The sequence below is a fragment of the Vulpes lagopus genome, chromosome 15, assembly GCF_018345385.1.
Source record: "Vulpes lagopus strain Blue_001 chromosome 15, ASM1834538v1, whole genome shotgun sequence".
Taxonomy (NCBI): Eukaryota; Metazoa; Chordata; class Mammalia; order Carnivora; family Canidae; genus Vulpes; species Vulpes lagopus.
This window is the reverse complement of record NC_054838.1, coordinates 43,841,892-43,869,771: the sequence shown is the minus strand read 5'-3', so window position 1 is coordinate 43,869,771 and position 27,880 is coordinate 43,841,892. Positions and strand designations below refer to the sequence as shown.

The 27,880-nt window shown below is 47.7% G+C and overlaps 1 protein-coding gene across 1 annotated transcript; it reads right to left on the bottom strand.

The window, feature by feature from the left end:
• Positions 1-431: 431 nt before the first annotated feature.
• Positions 432-27,556, bottom strand: ENDOD1 (endonuclease domain containing 1). The gene is made up of 2 exons (XM_041730466.1): positions 27,136-27,556; positions 432-4,592 (listed from the first exon to the last, which is right to left on the bottom strand). The coding sequence occupies exons 1-2, from the start codon at positions 27,436-27,438 to the stop codon at positions 3,390-3,392; spliced, it is 1,506 nt and encodes a 501-aa protein (XP_041586400.1). The 5' UTR covers positions 27,439-27,556; the 3' UTR covers positions 432-3,389.
• Positions 27,557-27,880: the final 324 nt, after the last annotated feature.

Sequence of the window (27,880 nt, the reverse complement as noted above, 5' to 3'; positions counted from 1 at the left end):
TTCACTAATCTAACCTTCTCATATGATTCCAAAAACATTTTTAAAATATTTAATTAATTGAGAGAGAGAGAGAGAGAGAGCATGTGTGTGCACACAAAAGCAAAGTGGGCAGGGGCACGTGGAGAGGCAGATTCCCTGCTGAGCAGGGAGCCAGGTGTGGGACTCAATCCCAGGACCCTGAGATCATGAGCTGGCAGCAGATGCTTAGCTGACTGAGCCACCCAGGCACTTTTTTTTTTTTTTTTAACAAACCTAGATGTAAGAAGAAAACCGCTTGAACTAATGTGGATAAAGAAGAAAATGGGAAAAAATAAAAATCACAGATACTCGCCCAAGCTCATTTCAACCATTAGGATTCTCCTCCTTTAGATATTTTATGGTTAGTAATATAGACAGGATGATATAGATGGATAGATAGAACAGCCAAGGAGTTGTCAATGATTACTTTATTGAGCATTACAAGGTGTGCAGCATTATACATAGCCTGAAAATGTCAAGCTGACTTTTGTCACACCCTCTGCAAAGGCTCCCCTCATTTCCATGGTTCTGTGGGCTTTCTTCCCGTGCTCCAGGGTGCACACTGCTAGTACCGCTCTTGCAGCGCTCAGCATGATGTGTTACAGCTGTCACCTGCACCATGCGTTCTCTCCACTAGATTTCTGAACTCCTCCAAGATGGGATCCACATATTCCTGATCTCTGCAAACTCGATGTTCAAATACACGTGTTACAGATGAATGACTGAATGATGAGCGCTTCATTCTAGTACCTTCTCCCAACTCCCTAGTTTGCATCTAGGTGGAAGTGCTAATGGTGAGAGAGAAGCCAACATTCAAAAGGCACAATGGAAAAGAGGAGTGTCCCAAGGCGTGGCTCAACCACAGACTAGAAATTAGCTCCATGATAAAGAAGAGTTGGCTGACCTCCCCAGGGCCTGAGAACATAAAAGAGCCACAGAAAAATCTTCAAGCTAGACACAGGGCTCATTAGTCTAAATTCTCACCTCGAAGCCCAAAGTAGGTTGATGGGAACAGTCCAGCCACCTGCTGGAGCCAGTTCCAGTAAATACCAGAGCTTCAGCCAACCTAGTGGTCCAGAGAGGATGGGCTCAGCCACCGAGCCTTAAGGATATATTTTGCTTTATTATCCTTTCCAATATTTCACAAAAGGCCACACAAGAATAAATAAATAAGACACTACACAACTATAAGTGAAAAAGAAGGCATTTCCAAAGGGCTCTCAAGAAGCGGTTTGGATGCCTTGTTCCTTGCATGGTGCCAAGGGGTTCAAGCTGCCATGGGCGCCCTCTTTGGGCCTATCAGTATGCAAATTATTCTGAGGGAATACAGATTCTGCAGGAGGCAGTCAGCATGATGCTGTGTGTGATGGCTAATCATTTCATCACATAAGCTGAATCCGATGGGTGAGTCAGGGCTAGACTGTTTGATGGACCAAGAAACCCTGCCTTGCTCCAGGGAGGCAGCTGAGTAGTAATGCACACAACAACAGTATGTGACATCTGAGGTGTGACAGGACAGGCACAAAAGAGCTTGGCTCCTGATCTGCCAGCAGCCAGCAAAGAAACGAAAGGCAAGCCTGCTGCCCCCTTATGTCTCAGTTTCTTCATCAGTTGAGGGCTTGGCCAGACCATCTCTCTGGTTGCTTCTAAGATTCCCTTCCTTTCAGCCAGCAGGATTCTTGATCCATCAGTACCAAGGCAAACTCTCACCCTGCCACATACCTTCACACTCACAAACAGAAGTGTTGCTAAAATACTGCTTAAGATTCTTAGATAAATCTAGTGTACATCCCCTATCATGGACCAGTCTGGTGTTCATAATCCCCAACATTGTATCACCAATTGATCAGGATGGCCACTCTTCCACTTTGGGTGCAATTAAATTATTTTTCTGCGACATGTAGCTCACGGCACTCAAATTTCTTGTCTACCTACCCACAGCAAATATTATTTCTCTCCATTATTCTCTCCTTGTTGCCTTTCTGGATCCCAGCTGTTTACAACCAACTTTCAGATGGATGGTTACCCTGTACCCCCAAGTTCAGTATTTTATACTTGCCCCATTTCTACCTCACGGCAGGCAGCTCTTTAGAAAAATCCAGATGATTCCATCTCAGCTGTGGAAGGCAGAGCAAGGTTTGGAAGATTCTGCTTTCTCTTTCAGGAAAAGATTTAAAATGATAAGTGCTTTTTCAAAGAAGTAGGGATTAGCTCTTAAATCAAACTTGCATTAACAGGAGAGTTTTCTAACCTCAAACATGCTATAAAAACAATTTCCTAACACACAGTGATTCTTAATCAAGTTTATGCCTACATAAACTTAGATATATATGGATATGGATTTTTTTTTTCTGAGATGGATAGAATAGTTTTTCTTTCGTGGTTCTTCTGTATATATTTAAACCAAAACAATCATTTAAGGTGGGGGTCAGAGTATTTTGCTGTAATGGGTACTTATCTGATCCATAACAAAGGTGGATCTAGAATGTTAGAGAGTACAAATTTTCATGGTAGCCAACATGTCAGTCTTTGAGCTCATTCTTAGCCAGAGATTTAATATACATCAAGTTAATCTAAGCTTACCTAAGGATGTTCTCAGACCTACAGCACCATTCAAACAGGGCTCTGACCCTTGCACTCTCTTCTTTATACCCGAGAGGACTGTACTATACAGTTTTTTGCCCGTGCATTCAAACTTTGTTATGCCACATTTAACACAAAATCCTTATCATTACCTAAAAGAAAAATGCAGCAAAATTCATCTTTGGAAGAAAAAAAACCCCAAACAACATTACAGGTCCTTGGAAGCCATGGAAAGCTTCCTTATCCCTAAGAAAGTTATTTCAACAGGGAAGCATGTCTGTACTTCACCAAGATCAGCTGAGTTGGAGAGAAAGAGAAGCAATGAAAACAAATCGACCAACAACATTTGTATAGGTTTTGCCTTAAGTTTCATAACAGAAACAAGATTTCTTTTCCATTTTCTTAGAAACTCTTTGGATTAAGGTTGTACTCTTGCTAACTCTTCCCTTCTCTGTAATTCCTAGTTACCACAAATGAACACCAGAGTATCTCAGGAGGTCCATCCAGTAGCAGAGTGAATAAAGATTCTAATGATTTGGAAGTTTGCCTATATCCCACAGATGACCTACACATACATAATCTCACTCCCCACATCTATCTTTGGCCAAGTCCTAATTATACCATCTTCCTTTGCAAAAGCATGCAAATACCCCTACCAAAGGCCAAAATGTAATGGTAATTGACAGTGAACAGAAACCCATTGTAAAGACAAAGTATTCCAGCTTTCTCTTTAAAAAAAAAAAAAATCAAATTCACTGTAACTGGACACTACTAGTTTTTTTGGAATTCTATAACTCCCCAGAATTGTCAAAGGTAACCCTGTAACCAATCTTCTTGCAGATACTAAAAATAACCTGAAATAGGCCACCCATAGTACCAAAAGCAGTGTCAAAGAGCAGAGAGATGGTGCCTCCAAGGCCCACTGCGATGTCCTTGCACACGATTGGAACTGCACCTATGGTGTGCATAGGGAAAGTGGCCACGTCCACAAGGACTCGGACTGGAATGCCCAGAATGCGGCAAACGGCCTTCAGCAGACAACAAAGGATCCGGAGCACGGCCCTGATGATTTTGACCATGACTTTGAGTACCTTCCAGGGAATGCTTGCCAACTCTTCCCCGATGGCCAAGAAGTAGGAGATGGTGGCTGAACCCAGGCGGTAAAGGCAACTCTCGATGCCGTTAATTACTTGCTTGGTAACAAACCACAGGAAATAGATAATGTTCTTCAGGATGCCTATTGCAACGTAATAAAGTAACTGGAAAAGCCTGATGACCGGGGTAGTGATGAAGCCCATCAACCTGCCCAAGAAGCTCCTCCTCTCCTCCGGTGCCTCCGGAAGCAGCAGAGCTGATCCTTCACTGGTCATGCTGGAGAGGGGACGAGCGTCCTCCTTGGACTGTACCGTCCGCTCCTCATCCTGGACTTGATTGACCACCTCCAGGATTTTCTTCATTCTTTCCGTGTCTTGCTCAGTTTCGCCACAATTGTCCTGGAACAGCTGGGGGTTAGACGGAAGCAGTTTCTCAAGCTCCTTCACCATCACGTCTTCTATGATGTCACCATCCCGGGTGTGCTGGACAAAGCCCATGGCCCAGCCACCCCCGGGCATGGCACAACAGGCTGCCAGCCAGACAAACGCAGGGATGGTCACTCTGTCCTGAAGTCTGCGATCTGAGGGCACGGCACCTGCAATGAGGTACAGGTCTTCCCCATTGCCACACTGCGGGGTCAGGGCCCGCTCCATCAGGCTGCGGAGATTCGTGTACCACCGCTCCTGGAAGGACGGGCTCATCGGTACAGCATTCGTGAGAGCGAAGGTGGCCTCTCTGAAATCATTGCTAAGGGAGAATGGGTACAGCTGTCCCCTTTGGTAATCAGGGTCCACATAATCTGTACTCAGGGCCTGCTTGCTTCCCAGGCTGTTCACAGAGGAGATGGCATCGGCCTCATCAGTCAGTTCCCTGAGGGTGCTGGTGGGGTCGTCAATCTGAAAGAAGAGGGCAGGTATTGAGATGCATCCTGTTCACAGGGGAGAGGGTGCACGCAAATCACCTGCTTTTGGAGCCGCGGCTCTAGAGAAGTCCCCAGGGCACTCGCCCTCCCAGTGCCCGGGTTTGGAAGGGCTTGGTTCTCTGGGGCGCATACACTTCATTCTGCTATCCCACCACCCTGTGGTTGGAAGCAGCTTCCGAATAGGTTGTTTCCTGATTTACTGCCTGGTAAGTAAAGAGATCTCTTAAGAGATAGGTGGTAACATCCTGTCTCTCTCTCTCTATCTCTCTCTCTCTCTCACACACACACACACACACACACACCGGGCATTACACGATGAAGTCACTCTATCACATCATTTATAAAACATGAAATCCCAGGGCTTTTTTTCTTTTGTAAGATTTTATTTATTCATTCACGAGAGACACACACACAGAGAGAGAGAGAGAGAGGCAGAGACACAGGCAGAAGGTAAAGCAGATTCCATGCAGGGAGCCCGATGTGGGACTCGATCCCAGGACCCCAGGATCACAACCTGAGCTGAAGGTAGATGTTTAACCACTAAGCCCCCCAGGTGCCTCAAAATCCCAGGGTCTTATAATGGTTCAAGCCCTGACCTCTACTGACAGAAAAGCCCATTATGATTCGTGCTTCCTGTCTCAAGACCAGTTTTTTAAACCTCTGACAAAACTTTCTTCTGATCCCAGGCTGACTAGTGTTTTAGTGTCATTTGCTATAGAATCATCTGAATAACTAAATAAGATCAGTAGAACAGCTCCCCGTCATCACCATGCTTACAGAACAGCTGAATCTGTCTTGGAAGGCTTCAATTTCTGAAGGAATGTCGATGCGTATGTAACTAAAATACCTAACTCACCAATGGGAAACTGGACTAAAAAGAATATTTGGTTTAGAAAGTCTAACATAGGGGCACCTGGGTGGCTCAGTGGTCTAGTGTCTGCCTTGGACTCGGGTCGTCTTCCCAGGGTCCTGGTATCCAGTCCCGCATCAGGCTCCCTGCATGGAGCCTGCTTCTCCCTCTGCCTGTGTCTCTGCCTCTGTGTCTCTCATGAATAAATAAATAAAATCTTAAAAAAAAAAAAAAGTCTAACATATTCTTTGAGACAGTGTCACCTAAAGGGCAGATGTATTTTTCCATGCTCTCTGCAGACACAGTTTAATGATCTGGTTATTGCCATTATAGTAAATTACTGACACCACCACTCCCTGAGGACAAAAATATGCCTATGACATAAGAGGTAATTTCAGACTACACTTCTGGTTTACACTTGGCTTCTTGTATGCACTGCTAATCTCGCTCTTTGGTTTCCCATCGGAATCTCGGGATGGAGGGACAGGCACAAAGCTCTCTCTGTGGACTCCATCTCCCTGCTGACCTTGTCCCACTGGGTTGCCCACGTCATTGGATACAGTTCCTGTGTTTCATGGAAAGTTTTTTTTTTTCCTAATCACAACATGCTAAGTAGGTTTTAGAAAAATGAACTCTCCCCCTCCACCAGCATCCTGTCCCATAAATAATCTTGTAATGAATTCCTTTTCGAACTTAGTACCAAGAAAAAAATAGTCTCTCTCAATGAGTTGGTCTCTATACCAGACAATAAAAGCTATTTAAACCCATGGGGTTTCTTTTTGTTTTGGAATTAAATGAAAGGAGACTTTCAGTTTTCCTGCCAACATATATGTAAGAAAAATAGATGGATAGAAAATTGCAAAAGAGGACCGGAGGGGAAATATTCATCCATTCAACAATATTTATTAAGAATATATTACATGTGACTGGTACCACAGAAGGACGCATTAGCACTGGGAACAACCATCACCACCACCACCATCAACATTTATTGAACACTATATGCCAGGTTCCATTCTACGAACTTTACATGTATTAAATCATTAAGTGGTTATGCTAAGTCTTCACTCATTTAAACTTACCAAAAAAATAAGGTACTATGGTATTAGTCTCACCTTTTGACAGATGAAGAAACTGAGGCACATCAAGATTAAGAAGCCTACTCGAGGTCACACAGTGAGTGGTGGCATCACCACATGAACACAGAAAGTCCAGCCCCATGGCTGGTGTCCTTACTGTTTTCTATGCCTTCACATTCTATGCCTTCACAGGCCTTCACATTAAGAAACTCACCATCTATTTGGGAAAATGAGATACAAAGTTAAATAGGAAACCAAGAAAAAGACAATAGTGCCATGCAGGTTACCATAGATGCTAAATAAATGATATAAAGAGGGGCACCTGGGTAACTCAGTTGTTGAGCATCTTGCCTTTGGCTCAGGTCATGGTCCCAGGGTCCTGGGATCAAGTCCTGCATAGGGCTCCCTGCAGGGAGCCTGCTTCTCCCTCTGCCTGCATCTCTGCCTCTCATGAATAAATAAAATCTTTTAAAAAATAAATGAAATAAAGAAAAAGAGCAAATGAATTTCAAAGGAAGGAAGGACACAACGAATGCAGTCAGAGAGGACTTCTTACTTCTTGGAGAAGACAGAGCTGAGGTGGGATTAGAAGGATGTGCATGACTTCGATGAACACAGAGAAACCGAAAGGTTAGTTAAGGCTTAAAAAGACTTTGGCATCAAGGCATGGGGGTAGAGACCACACCAGCCTGTGAAAATAGAATTCTTTCTCTCTCCTTTTTTTTTTTTTTTTTAAGGATTAATTAACTTATTTGAGGCATTGAGGGGCAGAGAGAGTCTCTAGCAGTGTTGAGCACAACCCTGAGATCAGGACCTGAACTAAACTCAAGAGTTGGACACTCAACCAAATGAGCCGCCCAGGCACCCCAAAAATAGGATTCTAGGTAAGGAAAAGTGAAAAGCTGAATTGGAAAGGATAAGCAGGAAGCAGAGTATAAACGATCTGATGTACAGATAACTCATCTTGGGATAATTATTACTTCCACTTACTGAGCACTCGTGATGCACCAAGCACCACAGAAAATGGTCTATATATAAAGCATCCTTTTTAATCCTAATGGGATCCCCATCACCTCAGATACAGCAAAAATTGTAAAGCACGTTTGCAAATGACTATGATTCAGAAAGCACTGCCCTGCTGCATCCCATTTACTCTCCACATAACCCAATGGGAGAGGCACTGTCTCCATTTGACACACAGGAAAATGAAAACTCACATAAGCAATGGGTGCAAGGTCACCCAATATCTAAGTGGCAGGGCCAAGGTTTATACCCAGCTTCTCAGGCTCCAAAGCCCCAGCCCCCCGCCAGCAGCAGCCCACACCCTTGGATGAGGAAGGCAGCATGCGAGCCACAGGCTAGCCACACTGGAGGACACAAGAAGGACAAGACACAACTGGGAAACACAGATGGAGCCGTTGGACAATCAGTCATCTAGGGTCACATCAAAAGTCAGGGGAGGAGAAAGCTTTGGTGAGAGAGGATTGACAGTGTGGCACCCGCCACAGAGAGGGAAGGTTAAGGATGACAATAAAGACCAAAACCTCTGAGGATTCGAGAATCCTTAGTGAGGCTTCAAAGGGCGATTTCCACTGAGGGTTTGGCAAGGGAGGCAGGTGACAAGACTGACTGTATACAAGCAAGAGGGAGCTGAGACAGACACAGGCTTGTTGGAGAAGTCTGTAGGTAAAGGCAGGAGGTAAGGAGGCTCTTCATTGGGAAGCAGGGCTCACAGGAATCAGCAAAGGTGGTCCTGCTGCCCCACACACACAACCCAGGGAAAGGGGCAGGGTGGGGAGGGGTTCTAGGTCTCTGTGCGTGCGAGTGAACATTCTGAGGCCCAGAGGCGTCTCAGGGGCACAGTGCCACAGAGCACCAGCCCAATCCCTGAGGGCTTCTGGGCTGCGAAATCCCTACAGACCTCAGGGGCCTGAGTCACCTGGTGCTGATTTGTCACTGAGCAGGGAGGAGGAGCTATGTGCCGACCATGATGATGGTCTGCTGAACATGAACAGAAGCTTCGGCGCTCATCAGCAGTACTCTGCCCCCTTCTTCCCTCCTTCCTCTCGCTGTCTTCCCAACTCCTGTAGGAGTCCACAAGCACCTTCTCAGAAGCAGTTCAGAGGCCTGGCAGGTACAGGGGGCCCATTAACCCCCTTCCCAGTATTAAGACTGCACAAGGATTTTGACAAGACAACTCCACAGGGCCAGAAGACCAGGAGGTCCCAGCCAAGACCCCCAAGACCAGGTGGGGGACTGCACCATGGCCAGGAGAATGGCAGCAGAGGGAGAGTGTGTCTGTGCCCTGAGAGTGTGCAGAAACACAGAATGTTCCAGAATGCACAGCTGCACAGAGGCTTTGCAGTGGGATTGGGATGACCAACCAGGTGAGAAGGACGGGAATGTGGAGATGCCACCAAGGTTAGTTTTAAAGAGCACACACAATGGATCCACCAGAAAGAGATCTTGCAGGAGGGAGGTGTCTGCGTGTGCCGGAGATCAGGCTCCTGTGCATTTGCTTCTTGCATTTTTACAGTCTGCAAGTTCCACAAACACCAGGATCATCTCTCATACTTTTGTCTGCTACAAACCTAATGAAGACTCTGCATATGATAGGTTTCTGGTAAGTGGTGGCCGATTAGTATGCTGGTGATCATGATGGCACCAATGGTACAGAGGAGCAGGACAGCAAAGAGAATGACAGTGGTAGCACGTGGAGAAGAGTCAGCCTGGAATGAGGGGACCTCTGCTGAGAACACAGGGGACGATGGAAGGGTACATGGGGCATTGGTATTAGTGAGTTCTCTGCCATATGTGGGGGACGTGGCAGCAGGACCATAAGGAGAACACAGTGTGCAAGCCTCCAGAGGTCACAGTGCCAGGAAATTTAGGAGAGAGGAAAGATGCTGGGAAGAAATGAAGCCTTGTGGAAGCCAGCCAGGGTTAATGGGACAGGCCAGATCTGTTTAGTCCAGGGTTGCAGTTTTTATACTATTTTACCCACAGCCATTACCCATACATAGTCCAGGGACAGGTGCAGAGAAAGAACTGGTGAGGATGAAGGGGGCAGGGGCAGGGAGGCTTGGCATTGCAAACAGAATTGAAGCACCTCTGAGGCCAGGTGGGCAGGGGCTGAGGTTGGCAGGTGACACCTCCTGGCACTGCTCCTGAAGAGACAGTGGGTGCAGGTAAGGAGCAAGACAGGCTCAGGGGACGTGGACCAGGGATGCTGGAGGAGGGGGGGGCACCCACACGAGGAGGGGGACACAAGTGGACAGCGGAGTTAGGCAAGCTGGCCACCAAAGACAAAGTGGGGAGAAGTGGTCCAGGCCCTGAAACTATGCTTATCCATCTGTCTGTGCCACTGAACTAGAGTCTGAGCCGGTGGCCAACGATGCCTGTGTTCCTGCACCTCACACAGAGGCCCTTCGCACCAGGAATCCATTGGTAGTTGTGGAAAGAATGAGCCCATCTGACCTCTACAACAATCTCCTGATGCATATAATTTCCTCCAGTTTGCAACTGAGAAAGAGAGGCCCCAGAGAGAACAGTTTGTCCTTTGGTGCTGCTCCAGGATCTGCCACATGGAAAGGTGGCCATCTAGAAGGATCATCAGAGCAGTTATAAAACTTCTCAGTGATTCAGGAAGGGTGGAGTTTCCCCCCCTGGAGAATCTCAGGCTGAGGCTAGAGATGCACTCGCGGGGCTGATTCAGATGAGACCCCATGATCAGGAGAGACCCAGCAGGCTCCCCCCAACTCTGTGGCAATAAAGAGGCTATAATCGTTTGGGGAGTTGTTTTATTTCCAACGAGAACTAAGTAATCGAATGGGCTGAAGAGTTGGTGTTCTAATTCTGTTTCTGCCCTGAACTATGATGCGCACACAGGGACACTGAAAACATGCTGTCGTCCTGCTACCCATCATGAAGCGGTAAGAGGGCCTCTCCTTACAGGGCATATGAGAGCAGCCGACAGTCGGAACATCAGATAATCTTATCAGACCTGGAGCTGGCTGGTGCACACAGGCCCTCAACACACTCGCACACACTAGAATAAACGAGATCTGAGGCCTTGGCTGAATGCTGAGAGAATGTACTCACCATGGAAAATACCCAGCTTGAGGAAAAGGGCTGCCTTTAATAAACGTAGCAGGACCAGGAGAGCAGATGAGGGAGCATTTGAGGAAGACTAAATCCTAAGACCTTTCAGCTCTCAGGAAAGGGATAAACCGAGCTCTGACCCCACCCATTTAAGAAAAATAAAATCCTCACTGTTTGGCATCCAAAATATTCTTTATCCTCTTGGGAATAGAAACAGCTTTAGAAGACTTAGTAGGATTTTTTATTATTATTATTTTAATTTCTTCTTCTTCTTCTTCTTTTTTAAAGAGAAATGCAGGGCTTTCAATGCCCTGAACTTCAGCACTCAGGTGGGCTTCCCTGTCCTCTGGGCCCTCCTCCCCATGAATCACCCTTCCTCTGGGCCCCCCTGGGCCACTCACACACCTTCCTGCCCCAGGGAGGAGCCTCATTTTCAGCTCTCCCTCCTGCTGCTGGGCACCCTGGGCACACTGTCCGTGCTCAGTGTGTGCAAAGCGAGCCTGAGGAGGTGCAAAGGCAACTGGGGGAAGTTTTCTCTCCTCCTATGGTCAGAGGATGACAGAACAGAAGAAATAATCAAAGGATGTTCCTCTTCCATTTCAGACTTTTCTTTTTATTGGAAATTAAAAAAAGGAGAAAAGAAAAGAAAAAAAGAAAAGAAAAGAAAAGAAAAGAAAAAAGAAAGAAAGAAAGAAAGAAAGAAGAAAGAAAGAAAGAAAGAAGAAAGAAAGAAAGAAAGAAAAGAAAAGAAAAGAAAAGAAAAGAAAAGAAAAGAAAAGAAAAGAAAAGAAAAGAAAAGAAAAGAAAAGAAAAGAAAAGAAAAGGGAGAGATTAAAAAAAGGACCAACCCGAAACTGGCCACACCTGCTGTCAAGGGACTCCTGGGAGAGGCCAGTGGGTGGCCCCGGGGACAGACAAACTCCCCATGGGCTCCTCCAGCTGCTCCTTCTCACACAGAGCTCTAAGTTTCAAGCTCCTTCTGGGAGCCTGTGAAAGTGTGCCGAGGACTCCTTTAAGTCCTTCCAGAAGTGCAGCACCTTCTCAGGTTACATTGTCCTTGTTCTTCTTGGGTTTCCTTCCTCATTACTCACTGAAGCTTGTTTTCTACTCTGTACTCCGCTTTCTTTTCCAGAGCAATTATTCTTAGCATGTGACTGTGTTGTACAGAATTCCACAAAGTCCATTAAGCTAAGATATTTCCATTTCTAATTTTTTCCACCTTCTGGGTTCAGACAAGATTAGAGGTTCTTAGGTCTGGCTGCATGTCAGAATCACCTGGAAGCTTTAAATAAAATATGTCCAGGCCTCACCCCAGACCAATTAAATAGGAGTTCTGGCATCAGGAGAAGGCTGGGAATCACGATGTCTTTAAAGTTCTCCAGATGATTCTAAATTGAGAACCTGCTGGGCTAGATCTCGATCAGATTTTCACTTATCATATCAGGCTCTGGTGGAATTAACTCTTGCTCAGATGGCTACTACAAGAAATTAGTGATATCTCCTTAAATCAGTAGTTTTCAAAATTTAGTTTCTATCAAAGCACCTTGGTCCTTGTTAAGAATGCATATTCCTGGGCTTCACACCAGAGATATATTCAGTTGGTCTGGAGTGGGACCCAAAAGTGCATTTCACCACTACCCCAGGTGACGCAGATGCAGAGGCTCCATGAACCCCACACCTAAAAGCAAATGTTTAAATCACCTTTGGGTAGTGCCCCAGCTGGGCTTAACTGATTCACATGATATTTGTGCTATGTGAGAGTATTATCCACAAATTCCAAGAGCTGTGAAGATAATACCAAGGGAGAGAACAAAGTATTAAAGGGCCATTTAAGTCCCTCCACCTATCAGACCAGTTAATATTCTGATCATTTTTATGATTTGTAAACATGGATTTCTTGTCTTATTCACATATGAAATGAGAAGTCCATTTTTGCTAATTTACACTCTTTTTTTTTTCATTTTTTTCTGCCCCCCCTCAGTAATTTATACTCTTTTGAGCATATATTACTACTCTAACATCTTCAACAGCACCCTATATTTCCTGGTTAAATGACAAACAGGCATATTTGTAAGGCCCCTTACCCACAAAAGTCCTCCCATCTCTTCTCTCAAATCTTCCCTTACATTCAACCACAATAGGTCCACCCCTTCCCAACCACATCAGTTACATGGATGTAATATACATGCTTCCCTCTGCACTCCCTCCAGGAGCCCAGTGGTAGGGGTGCCTCCACCATTCCTCTCTGCTACTTGCGTGGGTGCTCAGTAGCACCCATGGGACTGTTGCTCAGGCCCAGCCTCACAGCCTCCCATGCTGGGGGTGGGGGGAAAGGGAGGAGGTCTCCTTTGGCCTCACAGATCCATTCTCCACTCTTCTCTGCCCCACTCTGTGCCACAGGAGGCTGACTTTTAGGACCCACATCATCTGAGCTCTCTTGCCCTCTGGCTTCTGACTGAAGCAGCCAGTTGCGGGGGCGGGGGGGGGGGGGTGGCGGGTGTGGAGAGAAACCAGAGTACTTATTCCTTTGCTCCCCATCCCCCTAGCTGCTGGGGTTCTGGCTCTGGCTGAGTCTCTCTACAGTCATGGCTCTCACCAGGCTCCCGCCTGACCCCACAGGCTTGGGATGGTGACAGCTTCCTATAAATGGCTAGGCCCTAGGAGCTTTACCAGATTGTGTTGACTCCCTTAATTCTCCGTAAATAAGTTCATTCAATTCTGTTGGTTAAACTACTTTGAAAATTCCATTTGTTTCCTGCCAGGACCCTCGATACAACTCAATGACTGTTTTCCTGAGACCACAACTGGCCCAGTCCTGGGAGACTGATTCCACCTTGGGGCCTCTGTGGCATGCCTTACACACAGAGCTGGTACACAGACCAGTTCTGTTGAGCAGTGAAGGTCACTTGAGTCATTGTCCAATATGGCTGCCCAGACTGGGGTCTCCCAGACAGCCATCAGCACATCAGCCCTTGTTAGTGTGCTATAGTTAACTTCTATTTCTAAATTGACTTTTTCAAATACTATCTCTGAAAGAGTAGCACTGCTTGCCACCTGACCCCCTCCTACCCACCTCCTTGCCAGTCACAACCAAGGGATGGCCAATCTGGCCAGCAACCAGTCAGCTGGTTCTCTTGGGTTTTCAATCCAAGACACTCAGAGACTGACAACAAGCAGAGTGTGAAGGTTGCTACATGCAGTTTAGGGGTGGTAGCCAGGCTGGCCCGTGGGAAAGCTGGAAAACCCTTAAAAGACCAGGAGGGTAGGATAAAGACTCTGAAGACTGTGAGACCATTTGGCTTCTAGAAATTTCCCAACTCTGGTTCCTTTGAGGCCTGTGTGTACTTCTGTTCCTATGTCTGTGAATCTACCAGTGATCTGTTACAACAGACCTGCCCTTCACCTGAATGAGTTCAGGTAAGCTTATGATTCATGCATCAACTGGCCTGAAGCATCAGGAGAACCCAGCAAGTCTCCTGTGGGAGTTGGAGCAGGAACCTTATAGGCATGGAAGCTTCTAGGCATCTGGGTTAAATTTCAGGAGCAAATGAAGAGACAAGGCCATCTTGGTTCCAGACGTCTGGGAACAGACGAGAGGCACACCCCTTGGAGCAGAAAGAATGAACTTCTACTGAGTTCCTCAACAAAGAATGTATCAATGGGCAAAGTAACATGGAAGATAGTGTACAAGCCACTGAACTCAGAGAAAAAGCAGGGACCAGTCACAAGTAAGGTAGTAATGGAGCAGGAGTATAAATTTTTGTTTTTGACTAGCTCAACAGTTTTATTAGAGAAATCCCAGATTACAAAGTACTTTAGAGTTAACATTGGGATCCTTTTTTTGTCAGTACAACACTGACAAAGCCCTGGTTTTATTGCATCTGCTTGGCCTGACCGGTCTTCTCCCATTGACCACCTTAAGAGTGGTCTCTTACTTCCCCGGAACCCCCTTACTTCCCCTCTCACTTCCCCGGAACAGGCCAGGAAACCATTTGAGCAATGATACTGAGTCAAACATAGGACCATGATGACCCTAAGCCTGGCCATCTCCAAGGCAGGCAGGTCTTGGAAGTAAAGATTACTTGTTGGTTCAACATGCTTATTGTATATCTACTGAGTGCTTAGACACAATGCAGGGTGCCTTTTGCATATGCTGTCACACCAAGTCTTCCCAACTCCTCTGTGGCATAGGGAGAATTTATTAGCCCCATGCCATAGGTAGGGGACTGAACTCCATGAGATTCAGTAACATTTCCAAGGTCACATAGCTGGTAAATGACAGGACTCAATCCAATTTTATCTCTCAAGACCCACTTTTTTTTTTAAGATCTTTAAAATTTATTCATGAGAGACACACACAGAGGCAGAGATACAGGCAGAGAGAGAAGCAGGCTCCATGCAGGGAGCCTGATGCAGGACTCGATCCCAGGACCCCACGATCACGCCCTGAGCTAAAGGAAGATGCTCAACCACTGAGCTACCCAGGCTTCCCCAAGACCCACTCTCTTTTTTTTTTTTTTTTTTTTTAAATTTTTATTTATTTATGATAGTCACAGAGAGAGAGAGAGGCAGAGACACAGGCGGAGGGAGAAGCAGGCTCCATGCACCGGGAGCCTGATATGGGATTCGATCCCGGGTCTCCAGGATCGCGCCCTGGGCCAAAGGCAGGCGCCAAACCGCTGCGCCACCCAGGGATCCCCAAGACCCACTCTCTTAACCACTCTGTGTGCTCACTCTATCTTTGCCCCTTTGGGGCTAACAGTCTAGTAGGAAATAATTAAGTTGGTCATGATCTGCCTTCCTGACTTAAGGTAACAAGACATGTGCATGAGGGGACTGGGTCTTGTTCCAGGACCATGTCTTAGACTCCTATTTCTTGGCTTGGCACTGAGAACTCAACAAATGGTTTGAATGTGGATGAGAATGACAACACCAATCAAAGTGTCAATCGGCAACTGGGTGTCTGACAATGCATTCTTGGCAGTGCTAAGATTCTAGACCCGCTGACCAGGAACGGATAAGTGAAAGGGCAGATAATAAACAGGATGGGTTTGCAAACACCTGCCATCCTATGCCTCCCTCTTAAATCCCAATTCACTGACAGAGAACAAATTTATGATAAGGTCGTCTCTGACTAGCTGTGACCACATTTCATTACATACCTGAATGAGAGGAAATACTCTGGTGCTAGGAAAGGCTCAGAGCCTATCTCCACACAAGACGATAGTTATCAGAAATAGCCTTTCTCAAGCTGACAAAATTGATCCTTCCTTGTAAACATCATTAGAGAAGGGGACTTGACAGCCCTTAGGTCCTTTCCCACAGCAGAGGAACTCTGTCAGGAAATGGCTTGTTTCCAACCCAGACTCTCCTGGAACTATTCAATCTTCCCCTCCTGTATTTGGCACAAAAGAAATAGCTTATGCTTCTCAATGCTGTGCAATAAATACGATCTGAGGCTAGTAAATCTGCCCTCGGGCAAAATCATTTCCATTTGTTCAACCTTTTCTCCTGGGTTTTATGAGTATCACTCCTCTTCAAGCTCCTTTAAATATGAGAGTATGGGGCAGTGGAGCTTGGGAACAGAACACCAGATTAGAAATGAGGAGACCTGTCACAGCTCTGCCACTGACTGGCCTCCTGACTTTGGGCAGGCCAGTGAGTCCCTGGAAGAAGACAATGATCACCACCACTGAGGAGCACAGGAAGGGGGCAGGTTCTTTCAGGCCACCTGTGAGTTGCGTAGACACCGACTTGAAAAAATATTATGAAGTAGACTTTGCATTTGAAGGCCCCAGGCCTTCTATTTCTAAATGAAATAAATTATTTCTATACATGTGCAAATCCACTCATTGGAGAGCTTTTTCACTTTCCCACTCCAGGGCTATGATGGTCCTTTGAGGGGCTTGTCAGCTGTGGCTTCAGAGTCCAAAGGGGTGTTGAACCCTGTTGACCAGAATAAAGGGTCTGAGAGCCTATATGCATCTCAATGTGTAAAAGAAATTTCTGGAATGTTAGTGTGCGTGCGCGCGCACACACACACACACACTGTAAAGGTTAGTTGTCTGTGAGAAATGAGATCTTTTTCTTTATACACTTCTAAAATGCTCAAAAAATATTTTTACCATAAGCACATATTACTTTTATAATCCTAAAAACCCTTAATATTATAAAAGATGGCCATCACCATACATTAAAAGGGTTAGTTGAAAATTGTCTGCAGATCTAGATCTAGGGCTGGTAGGCTGGCAAAAGGACTGGGATTGCTCACCTTTCAAATTTCACTGTTGCCATTCAATCCGTATTTTTTAAGTGCTCAACATCCAGCAACATTTCCTAATTACTTACAAAGTGCTGGCATGATGCTAGCCCAGGGGCTGGCCAGCTACAGCCTGTGAAGCCAAAGCCAGCCTACCACCAGTTTTCATAAATAGAGTTCCCTTGGAACACGGCCACACTCATTCATTTATGTATTGTACAGGGCTGTTTTCCTGCAAAAATGGCCTAGCTGAATAGTTGCATCAGAGACAGTATGGCCAGGACACCTGGGTGGCTCAGCAGTTGAGTGTTTGCCCTGGGCTCAGGGCATGATCCTGGAGTCCCGGGATTGAGTCCCACATCAGGCTCCCTGCAGGGAGCCTGATTCTCCCTCTGCCTCTATCTCTGCCTCTCTCTCTGTCTCTTGTGAGTAAATAAGTAAAAAATCTTTAAAAGAGAGAGAGAGAGAGAGAGAGAGAGAGAGAGAGACTGTATGGCCAACAAAGCCTAAAATACTATTTGGCTATTTGTATAAAAAAGTGTGCTGGTCCCTGTGTTAGATAATGAGGATCTGACCGTGAGCAACTAGCGCCCGGCACCCTGCTGCCCTCATGGAACTTAGCGTCTAGCTGGGTGGCCCTCAGTCAGTCACACAAATAAACAAATAAATGTATAATTGTAACATACTAGCAGAGGAAGGTTATGTTTGGCACTACTAGAGAGTATTCTGAGCAGCTGACCTATTTGGGAATGTCATGGAAGACAAAAAGCAAAACGAAATAGCAGGTACATAGGCCCTTTGATGGTAATTAAAACAACAGCAGCTTCACTCTCACAGAAATAAGCCTCTTTGCCAGAGGTAAAGGCCTAGCAATGTGGGCAGCACCAGATAAAGCTGGGTGAGGAATGGGAGACACATGTGCAGGACTCTGGAGACCACGATAAGGACTTATCTTTATATGAGGAGAATGGGGAGCCCTGGAGGCTTTCCAGTGAGGCTGTTGGAGGCATGACGGGATTGATGATCTGAGACAATTTCTCGCTTCCAAGGGGAGTAAGTTTAGAGATGTGAGTAGGAGGGATTAACTACTGGGGAAGCTGTTTTGCAGAGGCCTAGAGGAAGATAAGGGGAGCTTGTACTTCCAAGTGTAGATGGCAGGGATCACAGGGAGGTGGTCTTTCCAGTTAAGGTGCAAAAGCAAAGCCACCACCCACCCCGAACAGTGCACTTGGCCATGAGGAGGCATCTGTCATCATGGATACCATGGCTCCAGATACAGTAGAAATACTCCAGAATGAGAAAAGACCTATGATGGTTCATAAACTCAGCTTTCCCTTCCCTAGGCTTCTGTGCATTCTGAGATTGCAGTAGATGACTGGTCTTTCAGAAACATAAATTACATGACCCTCTTCAGTCATACATCCTGGTCAATTCACTCAAAACACTGATGTGATTGATATGGGTCAGCTTCTTCTCTCAGTTAGACATATTAAAATAATGGAAGGGGGACTTCCTGAAACCAATGCTACCATCTCCCAGAGACACTGGGCAGGCTCATTCTCCAAGCTGGGTTGATGCCAGGTTACCTAGGACAGAAGGGCAAGGCAAGAACCTGCACAGGGGGAGGACTTCAGTTTACTAACAGTCATAAATAAAAAGGATTTCAAGGACATGGGGTGAGCGAAGGCCCTCCCCTGGTCCCAAATTGGGGTGTACTACATTGGTAGAGTAGGAAGTGTCAGAATGTGCTAAATTCAGCTGCCTTTCCTTCTCTGGGGAACCAGGCTGGGTGCATCGAGGGACTCTTGAGCATCCTAGGGCAGAAGGATGGATGAGTTGGTCCTCTATCTCTGTTCCAGAGGTGGGGCTCTGGAGGGTGTGGTTTGCTTGCATCCACTCCCCTCGGACAATTGCCACCTGGTCCAGAGCCGAGCTGTCCTCATATTCCTGCATGGCACCGGCCTACCTGCAGCCACAGTGGCCCCACACCCCCACAGATAAAAGAGCCTTCCCTTATCCTGGCCATGCTCACCAAGACTCAGGGAACCATCCTTGTTGCTTGACAGAGTTTTTAGATAATCCATCCCCACCCCCACACCCTGCCCCACCTTATGCAGAATGTCTGTTTGCATAATGACCATCAGAACTGTTCGCATGGATCTTGAGCAAAAGGGAGGGAACAGCACCCTCAGCCCATTACAGTGCTTAAGGCTCCCGTAACCTGCTCTAGCTACAGCACGAGGGTGCACCCAAAGGCCATGAGCTTTGACGGTCACTGGCTGTGGGGCTGGGAACACGCTCTGTTCTATAGAATCCTGATAAATGAACGTGCAAACTTTGGCAAGAGGAGCTTCACCAAGGAGAGGTAAATAGGAGCTCTCCCATCCACTAACAGGTTGGCTAACAGAGGAGGTTCCCTGTGCTCTCTGCTATCAGACAGCCCCAGCTCCCACCCTTCCTAGCTGTGTGGACGTGGAAATTCAGCAGCCTCCTCTGTCCAAGGAGCATAGCCACAGCGCCTATTTCCTATGTCTGTCATGGGAATTACATGAGATCACAGGTGAAAACATGCCCAGGGCCATAAGTTAGGACCCAGAGAGTTCGCGGCCCCCGCCTGAAGCTCCGCTGAACACCGAAAGGCAGAAAGGCATCTCGTGCTGAGCACTGAGCACGTCTAATACACCTGCTGCTCTTCAGGATCTTCGTCTTATTCATGGTAACTCCATTCTTCCAGTTGTTCTGGCCGCAGTCCTTGGAGTCATCTGTGACTCCTCCCTTTCTCTCACTCTTCGCTCTTCCTTCAAAACATACCGAGAGCTAGACTGCCACCACCAGTGGTCCAAGCCACCACCGTTTCTTGCCAGATTATCTGGCCTCTCTGTTTCTGCCTTTGAGCCTACACAGTCTGTTCTCAATGTAGCAGCTGAAACGATTCTACTAAAAAATGTAAGAGTGTGTCAAAAACCCCCTATTCAAAGACGGCACAGTGGCATTGGGTCTCACATAGAGTAAAAGCCAAGTTTCTTACCAACAGCCCAGAAGGCCCTGCATGGTCTGCCATCTCCCACTCCATCTTTCTGACCTCACGTCCCATTACTCCCTCATTAATCCTTCTCCTGTTACACTGGCCTATTCCTCAAATATGAGGAACATGCCTGCCTCAGGGCCTTTGCACTTACTGTTCTCACTGCCTGGAACATCCTTCCCCCAGACACCTGCAGGACTGGTTTTGTCACTTCCTTAGGGTTTGTACACAAAGTCACCTCCACAGTGATCCTTCCCTGAATACCCTTTGAAAAGGTCACCTTTCCCCTGATACCTCATATCCTCTTGCCTTGCTTTATTTTTCTTCTTAGCACTCTATTTAACATGCTATGTGTTTTATTTATTTATTTTATCACCTGTGTCCTCTACTGGATAGTAAGTAAGCTCCAAGAGAGAAGGTATTTTTGTCTGATTCATTGCGCTATTCCCAGGGCCTAGCACAGTGCCTGGCACATAGCAGATGTTCAAATAACTATTTGTTGATTTAGTGAATTAGCTGACAGAGGGCCCAGGGCTTTGGGTGTTCCTGCCAACTGAAACTCAATCAAAACTCAAAACCAATCATCCCTAAGATTAAGGTACAAGTTGCCTAGAACATGTAATTTAGCTTTGATTTTCAAATGCTGTTTCATCCATCTGTTTACTCTGCAACCTAGGGAAACATACCCATATTTTTCATTTTGATGCCAAGTGTAGGACATCCTCAGCCTGACCTCTAGGGATTGAACCACACTTCTGTCTGACATTGCATCAAGAGAAAGTGTGCCGGGAATACTAATGGTGCTTCTCTTTTTAGTTCGTGCCATGACTCAGTTTCTCCCTCTTGTCAGTGGCCAAATAGATTAGCAGGCAACAAATTATTGCTGCTGTAGATGCCAAGTTCTGTGGGGTGATAGGTTACATGGCCACTCCTGGAGACATGATACACAGCTTGAAGGGGGAACACATTTTTTAAATAATAGTAATTCTAGGAGAAAGAGCAGATCACAGGAAGGAAAAGCTACTGGCAAGTAGGAGGATTTATTTTCTCACATTCTTGCTTGTACTTTAAGAGTTTCACTGACAATTTAACAGGAAGAGAAATCTGATACCCAAGAACAAAATCTTTACTCAAGGAAAGCAAGGTTGAACCACCATGAGCTCATAACTGAGCTAATGACCATCTGAAGTGGGGATTTTCAGAATGGTCCATTCAAAGCAAGACCGCAAATCATCCAAAGAGCTAGATGAATTCAGTAAAATAAAATGACAACCCTAGTCAATCAATTTGGAATCTGGAGAGAAAATAATAGGAACGCAGTTGTTGGAAAATGGCACAATCGAGGAGAAAGTACACTTAGGACTTTGGAACCGGGCAGCCATAACCTCCAATTCAGGCTCTGCATCTAGCAGTTGTATTACCGTGGGGAAGCGATTTAACCACTTGGAAGCTCAGTTTCCTAGACCATAAAACATGGTCCATAACACCTACTTATATGAATGAGTTAATTTGTGAAGACCCTCATACACAGTAAGGGAATCAATAAATGATAGCTCCTTTCCTGGGCCATCCAAATTTAAGTCTGAACTGAAAGAATGGTGTACAGATCTGTCACCACTGAACTGTTTCAGAACAAAATATCCCTAAAATGTTCTGCCAATGTAGGGCAAGTACCTTTACTTGCTCCTGAGAACAACCACAAATGAAACAGAAACGTTGAATTTAAAGTTGAAGAAAAAGCCAGGAAAGGAGAAAAATGCAAGGAAAGATGGCCTTTGTGACTCCTGTTTTTGCTATTTGCACCTCAGTAAGGAAGAAATTGAGAGTGACTAACTTTGGATTCATCCCTTTGAGTCAGCGGCTTCCCAGACTTACCCAGACTCAGCACAATAGATTGCAATGCAATTGCTCACTGCTTGTTTTGTGACAACACACCTCTTGGTGACTCAGGGCAGGGAGGGTGGAGGTATCTCTGGCACTGATTTTATTTTTGTTTTTTTAGTCACCTAAATCCATCCTTTCATCCACCCAATCTGTCACCAAAGCTCTTTCTAAGCACCTGTTGTACAAATGTGAAACATATGCCTGCCTAGTGTTTGAGAAGATACACACATGGATGTTTTACATTTTAAGAGAGTTGTAGTTGTAGAATTTCAAGAGTCACCTGTCTAATCCAACATTCCGTGTGTGTGTGTGTGTGTGTGTGTGTGTGTATTTGTGTATAACTTACACCTATTATAGCATGTGACTCTTGATCTCAGAGTTGTGGGTTCAAGCTCCACACTGGGTGTAGAGCTTACTTAAAAAATATAAAAAAGATTTTAAGGTAATAAAAAAAAAAGGGAGGGAGCTGAGTCAGCAGAGCATGCAACTCTTGATGTCAGGGTTGTGAGTATAAGCTCCATGTTAGGTGTACAGCCTATGTAAATATTTTGAACATAATAACACTGGGGTGCTCGGGTGGCTCAGTTGGTTAAATGTCCCACTCTTGATTTCTCCTCAGGTCATGATATCGAGCCCCAAGTCAGGCTCTGTGCTGGGTGTGGGGCCTGCTTGGGATTCCCTCTCTCCCTCTGCTCCCCACTCCCTTCACATTCCCTCTTAAAAAAAGAATGTAATAACACCTATCGGAGTAAGTCTTTAACAAAATATACACATTAACATTTCCTAAGACCTTGCCATATTCCAGGTACTGTGCTATATGTTTGTGTGTGTCACTTTGGACGTTTGTCACAACCACTATGTGAAGTTAAACACTGTTGTCGCCTCTAATAACCAGATCGGAAAAACGGAACTGGAAGAATTTAAGGTCACACAGCCTGTAAGTGGCAGAGCAGGAGGTCTGAATTCAAGTCCCCCAACCAGAAAGTATGTATCAGAATTGTCCTGTTTGCTGCACAGAGACTTAAGTGTATGATACCTTCTATGCATCTGTTCTCTGATAAAATGAAAAAGGGACTGATGTTAGAATAAAGGCTTCACAGTTTCCCAGTGTGTGTAGGCAAGAAGCCACTGACAGGAATTAAAGACCCAGAACCTAAATGAGGATCTAACTTGTGATCACTGTTCAAATGCATTTACTAAGATTTGAAATACGGCCTCACTAGGCCCTTTAGGACAATGATTTTGTAGTTAACCAAAATCTACCCTTCGCTCCCGAGCCACAGACCCCTAAGCAACATTGACATGGCCAAGTATGTGTTCCCACTTATCCTACAGAAAGAGAAATGGAGTGGAAATTATGATCCCCATATAAAAGATAAGAAGAATTAAAGCCCTATGACCAACAATGCAATGGATCTACTGAGGTCAAAGAATCTCCATGATGTATTTAAAAAGCACTTGACTAAGAGAAAATAGTCATGAGTTCAAATTCAAGTTGTGTGACACTGAGCACATCACTTAACCCCTCTGAGCCCATTTGCTCATCTCTACAATGGAAGACAATGATATCTACCTTGGAGTATTTTTGTAAGATTAAATAAGTATAAGCTGAATAGGACGCCAGATCTGGTCAGTATTCATCTTTATAAAATGGAAGAGTGTTAGATGATGGCCTCCAGCACAAACTGACAATGTACATTGGTAAGGCATCACTGATCTCTTATCCAAAAATTCTTCCATTCAATGGAAAGGTATTAAAAGACGAAAAGGTTTGAGGCTCCCTGTACTAAACCAGAACACAGTTCTCAAGTGTCCAAAGTCTTGACTGGAAACCTTCTAAAGCATCTCCACCATGCCCAAGGGGGAACATTTTCTCATCTTTTTTGCCTTTTCCCCATTCTCAATTTAAAGGGGACCACATTCCATATAAAACCTACAACAGCCCACTGATTTCTCTGCTTTCTTTTCAAGTTCTCATTCTGTCCCTCAAAAGATCCCATTTATATTCTTCCAGTGTGGGTGGACATGGGATCCTGTATCTGACACCAAAGAGCTATTGTCCAGAGAAGAGAACCAAATCATTTGGCGTTGTTCCAAAGGCCAGAGCTGGGAATGGAAGGTTCCAGCTTTGCATATGGAACGTGTTTGCATTAGCAGCTGCTGACCAGCTATGGGGCAAGCCTGTGAAGTAGTACATGTCCCGCCAGGAAAGCTCAAGCACAGCATCTCGCCCACTGCTGCCTGATTAAGCCTAAAGGTTGAGACGCCCTGTGTCCCGGGCACCAGGAACGTCAGCATGACGAGCAAGGGGCAACATTCATCTCACAAGGGCTCATGCTGAGAAGGCCAACACACAAGCAGGTAATTATAAAAAAATGTGAGGAGTGCAAAAAAAAGTGAGACATTATCAGAGCCCTGAGCACTGGACCTAAATCAGAGGGCTATTCTTTCTAGAAGAGATGACACCTCGGCAGTCTTAAAGGATGGAGGAGGAGAAGCAGAGAGGGACAAGTTGGGGCAGCACACAAAAGGGATTCGGGGCAAAAGGAATGAGCATAAGGGCAGAAGTGACAAACAGTATTGTTTCTAAGGGGCATGCCAGGCAGCTGGATGATGCTGGAACATAGACTGTGAGGGTGGGGTGGGGTGGGGTAGGGTGAGAACCAGGGCTGGAGTTGGAGCCAGGATGCAGAGATGAACTGTGTCCTGTACATGTTAGGCAGCCAGCACCTCAGAGGTTTTAAGCATGAGAGTGACAAGAGTTTCCATGATCCTTAATCCAAGAGTTCCCAAGGGAAACTGCAGGATAGCCGTGAAAGCTGCTGAATTGGGCTTTGGGAACCCCTGGGGCCAGTGCAGCCCTGCCTGACTCATCATTCAAGGCAAACACCAAGCTCCTTTGGCCTCCTGCCTCTTCCTCCCCTGTCTGCTGGGCCTCTTACAAAGCTGACTGGGTAAAAAGATGATCTGGGCACAAGGCAAGCATCACAAGGTGCTCTGAAGCAGCCAGAAGTCCACGGTGAGCCCTTGTGAGCCCTGAGCATCTTTCTGCAGTGGGAACCTTGGTCGGGAAGCGGGCAGCAGGAGGGTCAACTCTGATGCAGTGTGCTCCAGAGCCCTCCTGCATCTCATCTTGCAGCTTTTCCTCCTCCCTGCCTTCTTCCTTCCCTCCCTCTCTCCTGATACCCTCTGGCTCCCGGCTGACCCCCCTGAGGCTGAGGCTGGAAGGAGCAGGACACCAGCCCATCTTGCAGGGAAAAGCATCAGCTGCCACCACCACCCTGACCTCCCCAGCCAGGAACTCTGGCCTCCTGCCCTTTTCCAAACCACCATTTTTCTGATCTCTTGAGCTGCCACTTGGAACAATTTCCCCCCTCCTTCCCCATCCTCCTTCACCTCCCTAGTGCCATTCCTCCTTCCTTTGGAACTCCTTCTGTAACTGCATGATGGCTCTGCCTCCCTAAGTCTTCCTTAATCATCCTTCACACCCGCCCTCTCCCTTCCCTTATTCCCTTTTATTCTGAACCCTTGAGCTTACTGTAGCCTACATACTTCCACTGGTTTAGCAGCTCTAGCCACTCCCTGCACACTAATCCCTGAACATGCATTTCTCACTCTTGGTGATCCCTCTGCTTGGAACAGCTTCCTCCTCTTTGCCTCTCTTCTGAGCCCTGCCTCATCCTCCAGTCACAGCACAAATGTCATCCTGACCCTAAGGCTCTCTCCTATCACCTCCAAGATGGATTCAGTCTCATAGAACTCTGTTTACCTTTATTAAAGTATAGGTTTTGCTTGTGTCCTGATAACAGCTAGTGCTTATGTGCCAGGCATCTTCAGAGAACTTTATATAGTAACTCATCTCATCCTCAAGGCTGCCCTGTGATTAGCTCCAAGATAACCTGCCCAGGTTTACAGCTAGTCAATAAAGGAACTCATACACACACACACACACACACACACACACACACACACACACACACACGGCATGGCTCTAATCAGCTGTTTTGCCACCCCCCCCCACCCCCCCCCCCCCCCCCCCCCCCCCCCCCCCCCCCGCCCAGCACGCTTCACCTGCACACCAGGAAGCCATAGAACCCGAGAGCTACTCTCTTGTATCCTGGCACCCTCGGTGTCTGGCACCCAGCAGGTGATTTCTAGATGGGCTCTGAATTCAACTGCAATATGTCTAGCATGCATTCCTGTGTCTTCTTCACATGCATGTTCTGTCTCCTTGAGCTGTCCATGAGATCGTCCGTTTCTTGACAGGTCCGCAATTGTGATGCATAATGAACTGGGGGATGTGCAGGGAGCTTGAGGGGTGCTGGGGGCACACTAATTTTAGGTTAATGTATGTCTGATGTTTGTACAATTTACAAAGCCTTGTTCACACATGTCTGATCTCCTAGGTCCTGACACCAAGATGAAGGCTATGGATTGGAGGCAGACAGGAAGGTAAGAAGATTAAGGTACAAGATGGGGTGAGACCCAGCTAAGCTCTCCAAGCTGGAAATATCTGAATGACATTACAGAAACGATAACCCAGGGCTCTGAATGAAGCACCTGAAAGCCATAGTCTGTTCACCCATGTGGTATTGGCCAGCCGTGGCCGTCAGGAGCGGGTGGGCTGAGTGAGTAGCTCTGCCCCCTGCTAGGGTGGCCACTGAGGCTGGGGCAGGTGCAGGACCCAGTGGGCGGCTGGTGAGAGGGGAAGGCCCCGCCAAAGGGGAGCCTGGCTGGGTCTGTGAGGAGGAGGCCAGCGGAGCAGAGGTGGGGCGGGATGTGTTGAGGCAGGTCAGCAGGGCCCCGGGGACCTCCTGCGGTGTTTGGTCACCCCCAGCACCGGTGCGAACGCTCCCGACTCGGTTCCCAGGGGTCTGGTGGTACAGGCGCGAGGAGTCAGGTAAAACTAGTCTGCCCTTCCAGCGGCTGGAGATAGTTGCCCGGCCATCTGCTACTACCCCAGAGCATTTCTAAAAATACGTTCCTCTAAAAAAAAATGTGCCTCTACTGTCCTAACTGAACACGACCTGGTGCGGAATCTATTCGGTGTCCCGCGCGTCCCGGGTGTTCAGGCCCAGGCGGCCTCCACAGAAGAGGTTTTCCACAGCGCAGAGGGCAGCGGCCTGGCCTCCGCGCCCGGCCCATCTCACCGGGCGGGGGGAGGCCGCAGGTCTCGTCGCTCCCGGGGCCTCCACCTCCTCTTCCGCAAAATGGGCACGAACTGCCCGCCCGCCCGCCTCCCCAGGCCCGCGCGGTCGGGAGATGGAGGAGACGCCGAGACGTCTCCCCGGCCCGAGGGGAGGGTCGCCCAGGGCTCACCTGCGGCTCCACCAGCCAGCGGGGCTCGGCGCGGGCGGCCGGGGGGCGCGCGGGGGCGCGGAAGGCCGAGAAGACGGGGGCGCGGGCCCGGCCGCTGTACAGGGTGGCGAAGCGCTCGGCGCCCCCGGAGCGCTGACAGATCTTGAGGTGGGCGGCGGCCTCCAGCCCCGCGGGCGGGGTCCCGGCGTAGAAGAAGCGGTCGCACTCGCCGAAGCCGGCTTCCTCGGGGCCCACGAGCCGGCCCTGCAGCGGCCCCGCCAGGGCGAGGAGGCCGCCCAGCGCCAGCCAGCGCGCAGCCCGCATGGCGGCCTCGGGGCGGGGGGCGGGGGCCGGGCCGGGCCGCGGCGGGGCGCGGCGGGGCGCGGGCGCGGGGGACCCGGCGCGGGGCTCTGCGGTCCGGGCCGCAGCGGGAAGCGGGAGCCCGGGCGCGGCGCGGCGGGGCCAGTGCTGAGCCGGGGCGGGGCGGGGCGGGGAGGCCGAGGCCGCGCCTCCCCGCCTCCCTCGCCGCCTCCCTCCCGCCTCGCCGCCTCCCTCCCGCCTCCCCGCCTCCCTCCCGCCTCCCTCCCCCGCCTCCCTCCCGCCTCCCCGCCTCCCTCCCGCCCTCCCTCCCGCCTCCCCGCCTCCCTCGCCGCTCCCTCCCGCCTCCCCGCCTCCCTCCCGCCTCCCCGCCTCCCTCGCCGCCTCCCTCCCGCCTCCCCGCCTCCCTCCCGCCTCCCCCGCCTCCCTCCCCGCCTCCCTCCCCGCC

Excerpts from the sequence above, each read along its gene's own strand:
- ENDOD1 (XM_041730466.1), bottom strand. The coding sequence starts at position 27,438 with ATGCGGGCTGCGCGCTGGCTGGCGCTGGGCGGCCTCCTCGCCCTGGCG. Across the intron at positions 4,593-27,135 it reads GCTGGCTGGTGGAGCCGCAG|ATTGACGACCCCACCAGCAC; the intron begins GTGAGCCCTGGG and ends CTCTTCTTTCAG.